Source organism: Mesocricetus auratus, unplaced genomic scaffold (assembly GCF_017639785.1).
Source record: "Mesocricetus auratus isolate SY011 unplaced genomic scaffold, BCM_Maur_2.0 Super-Scaffold_100001, whole genome shotgun sequence".
Classification (NCBI taxonomy): domain Eukaryota; kingdom Metazoa; phylum Chordata; class Mammalia; order Rodentia; family Cricetidae; genus Mesocricetus; species Mesocricetus auratus.
In genome coordinates, this window is record NW_024429187.1 from 14,704,916 (window position 1) to 14,719,414 (window position 14,499).

Consider the following 14,499-nt stretch of genomic DNA (forward strand, 5'->3'; position numbering starts at 1 on the left):
GCTGTGTTGTCTAATTTGAGGTTTTCCTCCACCGGCTGTGACTAGGACAATGTTTTATTTACATTTTTTTCAAAGTAAGCACTGTTGAGTAAGAGTAATAAGAAACTAAAGAATCCTTAATACTATACAGACCCTGCCCCCCAAAATGTATTAATTATTGATTAAGCGAAACGTAGGGTTATCGTTTGCCCTGTAAACCTGTCCTATAAATTCACAGCTATGTCCTCACACTGCCTGCGACGGCACGCCCTGGTCTGTGACGGAGTGTGTCAGTTCAGGTCCGCGGTCTTCCGTCCGCACTCGCTCTGTTGTTTCCTCACCGGTCACACAAAAACAGCCCAAAGGGAGCGGCTGTGCGAAGCGCTGCAGTTCCTCAGACCCTGATAAGAAGCCTCTGATCTTGTCTCTCTCCACCAGGTGCTGGGCACGTGAGGCAGCGGGCACGGCCGTTTGCCCGCTGAGCCGCTGATGCAAGTGAGAGTCCGGAGGCTGCATGTGAGTCACGAAGGGACCTCTGGGTTTGAGACAGCGTCCAGGACTGGAGAGATTGCCCAGTGGTTAGAGCACTGGGATGCTCTTCCAGAGGATCCAGGTTCAGTTCCCAGCACCCACACGGTGGCTCGCAGACATCTGAACCTCCAGTTCCTAGAGATCTGACGCCTTCCTCTGGACTCTCCTGGCATCAGGCATGCACATGGTGCGCGCGCACACACAGGCACAGGCACTCTCACACACACACACAGGCACTCTCACACACACACACAGGCACTCTCACACACACACACACAGGCACTCACACATACGTAAAATTTTAAAAAGAAATGAATCAAACCTACACATCTTTAAATCGCAAAAACAGAATGCTTCCCAGAGGGGAAAAATCATGTAAGATGTGATGGTTCCTGCTTCCAACCCAGCACTTGGGCAGAATCACTGTTGAGTGAGGGGCCAGCCCCAGACCCCAGAGTGAAACCCTATCTCCACAGCATTAAAAGCGAAACAACAGTAAAGAAAAGTTAAACCAAGAAATAGAAACTCAAGGGGCCCCGGGTGGAGCAACATAGTCTGCATTTTCAAGCCCACTCCTGGAGGAGTCGTGCCGGAACTGGAACCACCGCGACCCACCTCATGCCTACCATTGAAGACAAAACAAGTGAATAGATATGTTGGTTGAACGGTTTTTTTGTTCGTTTGTTTTTTTTTGTTTGTTTTTGTCACTCTAAGAGACTACTCAGACTGGCTGAGGTCAGATCGCCAACCGCTGGTCACCAGGAAGCTTTCTGAGCCCTTAACGTGTGGCTACCAACTACATCCATAGCTGGCTATGTATTTTAGGTTCTCATTAGGACAGCAATGACTGAAATGCACACATACAAATAAATGCTCATGTGTAAATGCAATCATACACACACACACCTTTTCACTTCCTAATCAGAAACCACGTGAGTGGGCAGGGAAGGAAGGACAACCTGCAGCTGGTTCCGCCACCCCGCCACCCGCCACTTCACCATCTCACCACCCCACAGACGAGTTATTACACACATACAAAAGAGGGATGAAAGGAAGAAAATGTGGACATGTACAAACTGCAAAACAATTTGAAAACTAAAGCAGTATTATCTCTGTGAGCTCTGAGTTTGATGACAGCCTGGTCTACAGAGCTGAGTTCCAGGACAGCCAGGGCTACACAGAGAAAAACCCCATTTCCAAGGTATAAACACCACTCGAAGGAAAACTGGGAAACGTGGATATTTGCAGCCACACGTTCAAGGGACTTTAAATCCACACTGAAGGGCCAGTGATATTGGTTCGTGGGTACTAGCTCTCCCAGTACGATGGGATAAGTTCCCTCCAGCCTCATGCAGCACACATGCACTTCCAGAGAGAACTCTACTTTTAATCTCCCTGAAAAGCTTACCAGACTCATTGTGGATAGTGCTGCCATGAGGAGTGAGTTAAACTCAAAAAACAAAAACAAACAAACAAAACCACAGTGTTTACCCCACTGCAGACACTCCAGATAACAGCCTTTAAAACTTACTCATGCCATAAAAATGTTAAGAGTAGGCAAAATTTTATTTGTAAACCAACATCTGTGCTGTGTAAAGCCAGCTCTGCCACAGCCCACCTGATTCCAGTCGGCCAACGCCACCATGCTTCCGGAAGTACCCGAGAGACAAGAGGTAAAAATGGGAAGCAGAGACTTGCGTGGCTCGATTCTAGCTACTCCCTGGAATGCGTAGTACTACAAAGGGACACGTGAGTGTGGCTGGACACACATAACCGTCTCCATTACCGAGCTTGAGCTCTAGCCTAGTTCACCCCAGTAGTTCCTTGACCTTTGGAGAAAATCTGCAGTTCTACGTATGGAAATACAGCTATTCCCTCTCCATCTTCATTTCACAGTCTTCATTTGTCTCCTGAGCTCGACTGTATCATACCTTCCAGGGGAGGGGGGGCAGGGCCCGCTCTCCCCCCTCTCCAAGGCAAGAACGAGGCGGCTGACTTGCAAAGAGACACACGGTATGAACATGCCAGTTAGTGGCAGGCCTAACGCAACAGACGCCAGGAGCGGAAGAGCAGGGGAGCTCATGGAGAAGTCTCTGCTCCGCGTGCACACAAAGACCCGTGAGTGAAGACCAGCAGCACACACGGAGAGAGGGAGACGGCTGTTCTCTGGCTCCACAGCCCTAAAATCTCTAGCAATTACACCGTGACACGGAAGGGACTCTCCAACAATCACCTGGCTAAGATGTCACTTGGGAGGCTCCAGGGACCGGGCCTGCTCTTGCAGGAGACTGGGGTTTGATTCCCAGCACCTACACAGCAGCGCACAGCCGTCTGTGACTCCCATTCTAGGGAATCCAGTGGCCTCTTCTGACCTCCACAGGCACTGCACACATGTGACACCCACACATACGTGCAAAGTACCCATTCACATAAGATAATAAGGTAGAAGACGTTAAAAAATATTGTATTCAGCTGGGGCTAAATAAAGCCCTGCACGTTGAAATCACGCGTGAAAAGATCGTGTGTGGAATGAAAGGGGATGGACAGGGCACGAGGGAGGGCAAGGGGAGGAATGGGGGAAGAGAAACAAACAAAAATGTTTGGAAGACAGCATAATGAAGCCTAATTCTTTATAAGCTGATTTTAAAAGACTCCTAAAAAGTTAACCATGCACAGCCACAAGCAAATAATAAAAAGAACTTACAAATCTGGGCAGTGGTGGCGCACACCTTTAATCCCAGCACTGGGGAGGCAGAGGCAGGAAGATCTCTGTGAGTTCGAGGCCAGCCTGGTCTACAGAGCGAGTTCCAGGACAGCCTCCAAAGCCACAGAGAAACCCTGTCTCAAAACCACCCCCACCAAAAAAAAAATAGAACCTACAAAATAATAATTGTCCCAGTTTGTCCCCTGAAGGCCCATGTGCTACAGGTGTAGTCCTTAGCAACTGTCACTACTGGGCAGGGGGCCAAAGTGGAAAGCTTCTGTCTTTGCTTGCTTTTCTGATATTGTGATGAAACACTAACCATGAAGCTACTTGGGTTTATGTGGCTCACAGGTTATGGTCCATCCTCGAGGGAAGTCAAGACAAGAGTTCAAGCAGAAGCTTGGAGGCAGGAACTGAAGCAGAAGTCACAGAGAAGCTGTTTGCTGGCTGGCGCTCCCTGGCTGGCTCGACCTGCTGTCTTAGGCTCCCCTGGACCACCTGCCTCAGGTCCACTCTACACACACACACACACACACACACACACACACACACACACACACACACAGGGGCTGGACTTTCCCACATAGATCACTAATCAAGAAAATGCCCTCCAGACCAATCTGACAGAGACAACGCCTCAACTACGTTGCCTCTTGCTAAGTGACTGTGGTTTGTCCTAAGCTGACAAAATCTCCAGCAAAGGCACTGACCTCCACATGTGCAGCACACACACACACACACACACACACACATACACACCTACACACACCACACATAGACCACAGACACATATACACAGAGACACCACACACATACACACCACACACACACTCACATACCACACACATACATACACATACACACACCACACACATAAACCATAGACACATGCACACACACCACACACATACATGCACACACATACATACATACACATACACATACACACACCATACATAGGCCACAGACACACACACACATACCACACACACACACACACCACACCACATACACCCAGGGCAGGGGATGAGTCACTGGTGGCATGCCCCAACCCTGTTCCCTTGCTCACAGACATCTGCCACCTACGCTATTGTAGTTCCAAAGCAACAGAATCCATAGACTGTAGAACAGAAGCCCAAACTGTGAGGACAAAAATGCTGCCTCCTTGTAAACTGATAATCTTAGGTATTTTGCTATAACAAGGGGACACTGGCCATATATTCCAGGACCTTAATTAAGCCACTACAAAACTAAATGTAATTATTTCTCAACAGTTGAAACTTTTCACTCCTGAATTTTGAAAAAAATTTGTAAGACAGAACCCTAGTTTTGAAACTGCATATTAATAAAAATCAATGAGAATGATTTCCCATATAACTTAAGCCCCGTCAGATGTGCCAGGCATTTTCTGGAAGCATCTTTGAAGCTTTTACACTGCTTGAGTATCTCACACACAGTCTTGTTTGTATTGATACGATAATTAATCATTTCAGGCTGAACACTATCAGATATTTCCCAAGTGTGAAAGAAGCGGCATGCTTTTCTAAACAGAATGAACTGTCACGCTATAAAGATGCCCGTACTTGTCAAGTAAGATGCCTCAGGACCTTTAATTCTGTCTTACTCCTTAAGATTTAGACGCATGCAGAGCCCACTGAAGTCCACATGGCTGGGCTGCTCTGGAGGGCCCTCGGATCATCATTCACCAAGGGCCAGGAAATTCTATCTAGGGACATCAGCAATGACTTCTGTAACCGCCCTTTGAAAACCTGCTGATACCAGAGCGCGGAGTGGGAGCAGTCACATTGATGCCTCCGAGAAGTCTAGAGACAGGCATGCAATCAAATCAGCGAGCTCCGCCCAGGGCAGCCTGTGCAAGACTCTTCAACTTGGACTCTGCCTTGCCAGTCACCTCCACACTATTATTTCGCCAATGGAGGACACATTCAAATCGACAGCAGGAAAACCTAAGCACAGCAGGTGCCTGTGACACCACTGAGCACACCACAGTCCCAGCACTCCTGCTGGTTTTTCTGTCTGAAGTCACAGGAAAGCAGAGTAGCACATGCTTGGCGAGGAGCCGAAGGCAGGAGTAGGCCTCTGGCTTTGGACACACAAAGGCTTCTCTTGGGTTGGTCTCGTCTCGTCTCAGCAATGCCTAGAGACAGCTCCAGGGCCGTGGGAGCTGACCGCCTCGGCCCTTGCAGTATTTGCTTTGTACGTTACCCACATTTGACCTTGCTGAGTGGCCCTGCAGAAACCAAGTCCATCCTATCCTAGTCCTTGACCTCTTCTCTGGTCTGTGCGGTGATAATTACTGCATCAGCTAATTAACCGGTGAGCGCAGTCATTACAGCTTTGCTAAGCACTTGACCCCACACCCCTGTGTAGAAACCACTGAGTCCCATTTTCAGACTGAGGAGTTGGAAGCTTAGCTAGGTTTCATAGCCTGCCCAGGGATGTAAGGTTTGCGAATCAAAGGGTGGGAATTCCAGCCAAACCCTTCTGTTTCTAGACTTCCCCCTCCTCCTTTTAGCTACTATAAATGGCAGACACCCTCCATGTCCGTCAAGGCTCAAGTGCAAGCTCGGCAAAGCGCTGTCCTGAACCCAAACTGGACTGGGAGCATGAATTGTCTCAGGAACAGCTCGACACTTGCACTGAATTCTTCCACACTTTAATCTCAGGAGTAACGCTGACGGACACGAGATAGGCAATCAAATCGGCCTTCCTCCCCCAAGTCTGCGGGGACATGCACAAAGAACAGGACGCCACTGGTGACTTCCAGGGAAGGCAATGGGCAGGTAACACTGTCACAGCCCAGGAGACAGGACTTAACAGCAAACAGTCACCAGCCACAAGTCTCCCAGAATCGAGTCTAAAGAGCCAGAGTCTGTGAAGTAACCAAAACCCACCTGCGCACTAAAATATATCGCAAGGCGCAATTAACTGTGCATCAGCATGCCCGCTACGTAGGGAATTTCTAGAAATCAGAATAGGCCCCACTTAACCAGCACGCCGGCTTTCTGTAGGATACACATATGTGTTTCCCCAGTGCACACACCAACTGGAATCTCTAGAGCCTTGCAGTTCGCTTCCCTGGGCCGAGGGGGATGGAAAGGGAAAAAGAAGATCCGAGTTCTAGAACCCCGGCTGCCCACGAGGCCGGTTTTGGCAAAGCCAAAGGGGTGAGTCTTCCCTTGGCAAGGGCAAAAGGAAATTACTTCAGCGAAGAGGGGCTGGTGATCTCCTCCAGCGGGACAACGCCACATTAGCACTGTGCAACATCGCCTGCTTTCGTGGCCGACGCCAGGGACTCCAACCCAGCCCTCTTTGCAGCCGGGCGCTGAGAAGGGCCGCGGGGAAGACGAGGAGAGAACACACATTTTAATCAAAACAAGGCAGGAGACGCCAGGGAAGGCAGCCTCGCGGGGCCTGTCTGGGGCGTGCGAACCACTTCCTCTTCTCGGATGTGTCTCGGGCTGGAGATTACGAAGCTGCTGAGAAGCGCTCGCTCGCCGCTTCCTGAGCGCGGGGATCTAGGGGACCCGGGGCTGTCCCAGGCGCAGACCCGGGACGGCGCGCCACGCGCGCGGGAGGGACAGAGACCTGGACCGGCTGGCGCTGCCCAGGGCGCCTCCTACTTACCCCAGGGTGCTGATGAAGCCGTTGACTGAGCCCTCCGCGTACAGGGACACGATGTCCCCAATGTAGAGGAAGCTGGACATTTTGTCAGACATGCTGCTTCAAGCTCCTGGGGTCGTCCCCGCTGTCTCCGCGGCGCGCAAGGGTGAGATCTGGACCCCTGGGGGTCCGAGGAGTCCGAACGGCTCAGCCACGGCGCGCGGCAGCGAGGCCACTCCTGGGGACACCGCGATGGCCCCCGCGCCGCCGTCGCCGCCCCTGCCCCGCCGCCGTAGGTTTCCTGTTCCTGGCGAAGTTCTGTCCTACACCTTCGCTCCTCCTCCCTGGCCCGCGCTCGCTCCGAGTCCCCGCGGTGCGCGCCCGGCCCGAGCGGAGCCTCCAGGTCCCCTCGGGGGACTCTGCGGACCAGGTGGCGGTGCCCACGGACCGAGGGGGCGGGGAGGAGCCCCGGAGGGGGGCGCGCGGCCAATCAAGCCTGGGCGGCCGGGGGCGGGGCCGGGCCGGGGCGGGGCCAGCTCCCGGGGGGCGGGGCCGGGCCACACCGCAGCGGCCGGGACAGAGGCTCAGGAACCACGCTGGGCGGCGCTGCAGGAGCGGCCGGGACCCCGCCGGGGACGAAGGCTCTGGGCTCCGGCGATCTTGGAGGGGCGGCCCCGGGGTGCGCAGCATCAGTCTGGAGGGACTGGGGAAGCGGGGAGGGGAACACGATCCAGAGGGCTCAAGAGGGACCCAGCCGGGCTGGGAAGCGGGGGGCGGCGCAGCCAGCGTAGAGGGGAAGACCCAGAGCGCGCAGCGACAGTCCCCGTTTGGGACAGGTAAGGGGGCTTGCCGCGGGTTAGAGGAGAAGTGTCAGCCCGAGCGAGCGCTCGGGTGGAAGCGGGACGCCGACTGGCAGGAGCGCGCGGAGCCGCCACTGTGCACGGGGCGGGACCTGGGCCGCGCAGAGACGGTCGAGGTGACAGTCCGGGTCCGGCGACTGTCCCGCGGAGAGCGCGAGCCTGCAAGCGCTGGGGGCGGGGGAGGGGGGAGGACGGGACACAGAGGCCACGGTGGCGTCCGCGCGATGCCGCGACCTGAAGACGGTGGAAATCTGGGGGGGTCGGGGACGATGCGTGTTTGGGTGGGGAAGTTGTCGCAGAGATGAGAAGGGGATGCTAAAGGGAGGCAGGGAGGGAGGGAGCGAGAGCTCGGGTGGAGCGTGTTACTGGGTCGGATTTTTCTCAACTTTAAGGCTGGGTAGAAGGACCCAGCGGCCACAGCTGCCGCGGTGACCAACATGGTGACCCTCAGTGGGTCTCCATTGGCAGTGAGAGTTCAGCAGGGCTGAGCTTTGTAATTCCAAGTGAGGGTAACTGTAGATTCCACCTCCAGGAGCTGAAGACAGCCCTTGTGGCCCTCCCGGGAGACGGAGGTCGTGGGTCGACCTCTTACAGCACCGTTTTAGAAGTGTTTGTTCCTAACCTGTGGAAGACACGGAAGAGGAGAACACCCTGGTGGTTGGGACACTATTCCCTCAATTAAAAAATTAAAAATAAAAAAATGCTGCGCAAGCAATCCGCATAGAGCAAGGGATGTGGAAAAGCAGAGAGAGGATGGGCAAGGGCGTAAGTCAAACCACAGCTGACCAAAATGCAGGGTTTAGTGGTGACATTTTGCCTTACGATTCAAAGATAGGCAGGCGGATCTCTGTGAGTTCGAGGCCAGCCTGGTCTACAGAGCGAGTCCCAGGACAGCCTCCAAAACAATACAGAGAAACCCTGTCTCAAACAAACAAACAAAAGATAGTTGGACTGAAAGGTGCTTAGAAAGCCTGCGAGGTAGCAAAGAACAGACAGGAAATGCCAGTGCAGAGTCTCAGTGTGGGACAAGCCCCACCTCTCCTGGACTCCCGGCAGGAAGCTGTCCGTGTACTCTCCGGCTGTCTCTCCCTCTCCGTGCTCCCACCTAAGCCCACAGGTCTGGCGCTGTGCACAGAAAACAAGAATTTAGTAAGTTAGAGGTGCCCCATACGTGATAGGAGTCATCCTGTCTATGTTCATGACATTAGTGTTGGGAACCTCCTAAAGATGGACCCTGAGTCCTAAAGTCTTGAGGTGATGGCCCAGGAAAGGAGGCATCCGTTATCCAGGGACTTGCACGTTGCTTTCCGTAATGGTCCTCCCTAACATCCGGCAGGTGCTCAACAGTTGATGGCTTAAAGCCCGAAGTCTTCCCTTACCCCAAAGTCAGGGCAACTCGAACAAATGAGTGTGTGAATATTTACGCTGACAAACAGATGACGAATCAGGCTGGGTTCCCAAGTTCTGGCTCCCAGTGACAGCCTTGACCCGGAGTAGGGCCAAGAGGCCCAGGACAGGAGTCCAGTTGCCTGTCATCCTGAGGCATCTCTCAACACTTTCCACCTTGTCTCTTGTTATTTCTGCACCATGTGTGTGTGTGTGTGTGAGAGAGAGAGAGAGAGAGAGAGAGAGAGTGTGCTTGTGTGTGTGTTACGTGGATGTGTCTGTCTTTTGTAATTTCTCTACCCTGTGTATGTGTATGTGTGTGTGTGTGTGTGTGTGCTACATGGATGCGTCTTCTTTTTTGTAATTTCTGCACCGTGTGTGTGTGCGCGCGTGTGTGTGTGTGCGTGTGTGTGCGTGCGCTACATGAATGTATCTGTCTTTTGTAATTTCTCTACTCTGTGTATATGTATGTGTGTGTGTGTTACATGGATATGCCTGTCTTTTGTAATTTCTGTACCATGTGTGTGTGTGTGTGTGCGCGTGTGTGCGCGCGTGTGTGTGCATGTGTGTGTGTGTGTGTTTGACACTGATGTGTGCAGATGCACTGACCTGTGTATACAACAGTAGAGGCCAGAGTTTGGCATCCGGATGACCGCCTCAGTTGCTTTCCCACCTTGCAACTCTGCTGCTGTTGTGTGGGAAGTTTGAGGGAGCTTTGTTTGTTTCTTTGTTTTGAAGCAGGGTCTCTCGCAGAGCCTGAAGCTTAGCATCAGACAGCTAACTGCCCAGAGAGTGCATGCCCAAGCCCCAGCAATGCCTGCCAGCACACCCAGCTTTTACGCATGGGTCCTGAGTCTGGAACTCAGTTCCTCATTGCCGACACAACAAGCATGTCACCCACAGAGCCACGTCCATGACACCCCAGGCTCACTCACCGCACTAGAAATGTCCTGAGAGTGATCAGCCTCTGACTTCTTTGTGCCTTCATGGCTGAGGGCTGGCGTGTGTCTCGGGGGCAGAGCACTGACCAGGCCTGCAGAAGGCCCTGGGTTTCATCCCCAGTGCTACCAAACAATTTACACAATACACTGACAAAATAATATTTTGTGGTTTTATACTTGATTTATTTAATTTTTATTTATTTATTTGGTTTTTCCAGGCAGGGCTTCTTTCACTGTGTAGCCCTGGCTGTCCTGGAACTTGCTCTGAAGACCAGACTGGCCTCAAACTCACAGAGATCTGCCTGCCTCTCCCTCCTGAGTGCTAGGGTTAAAGGCCAGCACCACTGCCCAGCTAATACATATTTTATGTTTCTTATCTTGAATGAAGGCTGGATGTTGAGAACACCAATAAACAGTCTTCTATGCCATTGAGACCGAGAATCACTTACTTCATCAAAAGTGGCAGTCACCACCCCTAAACACCTATAGAGGCAATAAATCAAGCAGAGTATACTATATGAGACTTTGATCACCGAGGATTACATGTATTAAAAAAAGAACTTCCGGGAAAGAGTCCAGAGTCAGTGGTCAGTTGGAGAGAGTTAATGAGGGTTTGCAAGCTGTCCCCTGTCACTGAATGTCATGAATATAACTTGAGAAATACAGGGGGCTTACCGAGCAGTCTGATTTATGAGAAACATACAAAGTGCAGGATTAAAAAGTCATTCTCCTTCAACAGTGCTACAACGAATCTACACGTTTCCCTGCTTAACAAAGCGTCAAGGACAGCCTTTGGGTTTCCGGTTTCTTCTTTTTAAAGCACGTGCTAGGGGCTGAGGCGATGGCTCAGCTAATAAGCAGACTGCCAGACAAGCATAAGGAAACAAGTGGGGATCCCCAGCACCCATGTCAAATCCCAGCATGGCAACATGTACCTAACCTGGGGGAGAGGTGGTTAGGAAGACTCCAGAAGCAGTGGGACAGCCAGTCTAGCTGATCCAGGTGCAGAAAGAGACCTTGTCTCAAAAAAAAAAAAAGGTAGAAAGCTGGGTGTTGGTGACGAACGGGAGGCAGAGGCGAGCAGATCCCTTGGGAGTTTGAGGCCAGCCTGGTCTGCAGAGCGAGTTCCAGAATGGGCTCCAAAACAATACAGAGAAACCCTGTCTCAAAACAAAAAACAAAAAACAAAAAAAAAAAAAAAAAAAGAAGGTAGAGAGCACTCAAAGATAGTTTACATCGACCTCTGCCCCATACATATACTCAAGCACACGTGCATGTGTGCACACTTGACATGCATAGGCACAAGCACGTTGGCACACGTCTGCAGTCCCAGCACTTGGGAGGCTGAGGTAGGAGGCTCAGGAGTCCCAGGCCACCCTGAGTTGCAGAACGAGAAATTTGTCACCACCCTCAGAAGAAAAGGAAGGAAGGGCTGTACACTCACACACACTCCCAGTCCCATTTAAAATGTTACTCTTGCCGGGCGTTGGTGGCGCACGCCTTTAATCCCAGCACTCAGGAGGCAGAGGCAGGCGGATCTCTGTGAGTTCGAGGCCGGGCTGGACCGACAGCCTCCGAAACAATACAGAGAAACCCTGTCTCGTAAAAACCAAAAAAACAAAACAAAACAAATAAAATGTTACTCTTGTCTCCTCCGGACCTCTTCAGATGAGGGAGCCAGCTATGGGGAAGGAGGCTGTATCAGATGCTGTATCAGTTGCTTCCTCGTATAGGTTACTTTGTCACTGCCATGACAAAAGCAGCTTGAGAACAAGGGTTTGTTTAGGCCCTCGGTTTGAGGGTACGGACCATGAGGATGGGAAAGTTGTGGCAGCAGAAGCATAAGGTGGCTGGGCCACATGACCCTTACAGTCAGGACGCAGAGAGTCATGAATGTTAGTCCTCTGGCTTTCTCTAGTCCGAGAGGGTGGCCCTGAAAATGTGCTGTCCACATGCCCTCCTCTGTCACCTAATCTGAAAACTTCTGTGAGGCGTGCCCAGAGGTTTGTATTCCAGATTCTGTCCTGCCCACCATGCACATTACCCAGTACTAAGCACCGATGTAGCACAAATAAAATAAAAAACCAGAGTCAGACATTGGGGTTAAAGCTGAAGATCAGAAAAGCAAAGCAGCCAACCGCTAGAGAGTTCTCACCTCTACCAATGCTCAGACCGGGAGGGGCGAGCCACCAAACCTCAGACTGCTCCCCGCTGAGCTGCTCCTCAGACACACTCAGTCTGCAATGAGCTGCTATTTCCTCCAATCTTACATTCCTCTCTCCACCCAGCCATAGCACTCCTGTCTCCACCTCCCTAGTGCTGGGATTCAAGGCATGTGATCCCAAGTGCTGGGACCAAAGGTGTGAGCTCTGTTTCTCTTTTAGACAATTCACTCCCATGGCCTTGAACTCAGAGATCCTTCTACATCTGCCTCCTGAGTGCGGGGATTAAAGGTGTGTACCACCACTGCCTGGCCTCTATGGCTAACGAGTGTGGCTGCTGGGATTAAAGGTGTGTACCACCACTGCCTGGCCTCTATGGCTGTGGCTGGCTTTGCACTCTGATCTTCAGGCAAGCTTTGTTACATCATAAAAAATAAAAAAAAATCATCACATTTCCCTTTTTTGTCTAATATAAAAAAGGTTATAACTAATATAAGAAAAACTATAACAAGTACAATAACTATATACAATATATACAGGCAATAAATACATCAACAATGTCTAGTCCATTTGTATTTGACAAATTCACCGAAAATACTCCATTATCTATCCTATCTTGGTAAACTCAAGGTCTTATACCTAATTTACTTTCTATTACAATTTACATTACCATCCCAAACTATCTTTTGATATCTCTCAACCCTATTCACTTTACACCTCTTTAGTGAGTTTCCTTTCTGAGTCTGGTAAACAATGAAAACTATAAATATCTAGTCTTCAGCTCCCTCAGAGACCCCAGAAGGAAATAATATTAACTGAGTAAACAGGAAGTTCGAGCCAGTGACTTCCAAAACATGTGAGAAATGATGGAAACACCTGGCTGCCTGGGCAGTCACCCAAGGTTCCTCTGCAACATTGGGGCATCCATCTTCAGCCTTATAGGCCTAGCATCTCTGACAGACTTTTCTGTGAAGCAGGATTTTCTGAAGGACTTTCCCACCTTGTCTTGGACAGCACACTGTCAGCAGTCGAGGCAAGGGCACTTTCTTGCGCAGTGGCTACTTTTGCCACAAAGAAAGTAAACTCCGTGTGGAGTTTCTTAAATGCCCATCATCTTCTCTGAAATAGATTGGTGCTGCCGGGAGCAGACATGTCTCATTGTCATTAAAAAATAAAAATAAAAATAAAAAAGAGCCTATGTTATTAAAACATCTTAAATGCCATATTCTGCAGACCTCTGAAGTGTTTGAAGATGGCTTGTCTTCCTAAAATATCTGTTTGACCTTGAAAACATATCTAATGTGACTACAAGTTCATTATTAATAGGTGACTAATTACTAACCTACGTTTTCTTATTACCTTATACTATTGATAAGAATAACTTTCAAGGACTATAAATTTGCATTACATTGTTAAATGAGCTGTACAAGATTAGAAATGTATGTACAGTATGTTTTAAAAATTAATCTCGCCGGGCGGTGGTGGCGCACGCCTTTAATCCCAGCACTCGGGAGGCAGAGGCAGGCGGATCTCTGCGAGTTCGAGGCCAGGCTGGACCGATAGCCTCCGAAACAATACAGAGAAACCCTGTCTCGTAAAAACCAAAAAAAAAAAAAATTAATCTCAAGTTTGTCTCAATGTACAAAATTTGTATGCAATATACAAAAGTCCAGTCTAATGCAAAATATTTAAAACTAGCAGTTGCTTTTTAAAGGTAGATTCATTAATCTACGTTTTTATCTTGTGATGTCTATATCCTCCTCCTTTTTCTTTTCAGAGCAAATTCAATAATCTACCCCTTTATATGCTCATATCTGTATCCCCCTTTTTTTCTTTTTCAAAACAAGAACCCTGGATCTAATCTCCCTGGATTAACTTTCTTCCTGACTATACCCAACAACATTTTGTAACCAATCCCCCTAAACAATGATAAATATCCATAACCCAATGAAAGACCAAAACCACCCATCCCACCACTTGGGAGCATGGACATCATGTTCTTAAAGTTACTTCCTGCTGTCTGCGGGGGAAGGGGGGTGACAGCATCTTTAGTGGATCCTGAAAAGAAAAACTGGGGTTAATTGTCAAGTCCTGGGAGAGGTAGCTGTATAATTTGTTGTCCAATCTCTGCGTTGTGGGAAAGGACAGATCTTGTCTGAAGTCCTGGCTAGAGTAGACTGTGAGGCGGGATCATTTCAGCTAGCCTCCTCGAAATTGTTCTGAGAAGTTTGCAGTCAGAAATAGTTAGTTGGTGTTTTTCAGCTTAAAGGTGTTAATCATAGTTCTGGTGAAATTGCCGTTGTGGGGCCCAC

The 14,499-nt window shown here is 50.0% G+C and overlaps 1 protein-coding gene and 1 long non-coding RNA gene across 3 annotated transcripts in view; one reads left to right on the forward strand and one right to left on the reverse strand.

Moving 5' to 3' along the window:
- Itpr2 (inositol 1,4,5-trisphosphate receptor type 2) overlaps positions 1–7,275 on the reverse strand; it is a 394,738-nt gene extending 387,463 nt beyond the window's left edge. Inside the window, exon 1 of one of the 2 annotated variants that reach the window (XM_040743610.1) lies at positions 6,863–7,271. In XM_040743610.1, the coding sequence (XP_040599544.1) occupies positions 6,863–6,954 (92 nt within the window). In that variant the 5' untranslated portion in view covers positions 6,955–7,271. Of the gene's footprint in view, positions 1–6,862 lie in introns of both variants that reach the window. The other variant, XM_040743611.1, reaches the window with a different exon arrangement.
- Positions 7,276–7,458: 183 nt separating this feature from the next.
- On the forward strand, positions 7,459–8,409 carry LOC121139746. Its single transcript, XR_005876661.1, has 2 exons — positions 7,459–7,674; positions 8,231–8,409. It is a non-coding gene; the product is annotated as an uncharacterized LOC121139746 (long non-coding RNA).
- Positions 8,410–14,499: the final 6,090 nt, after the last annotated feature.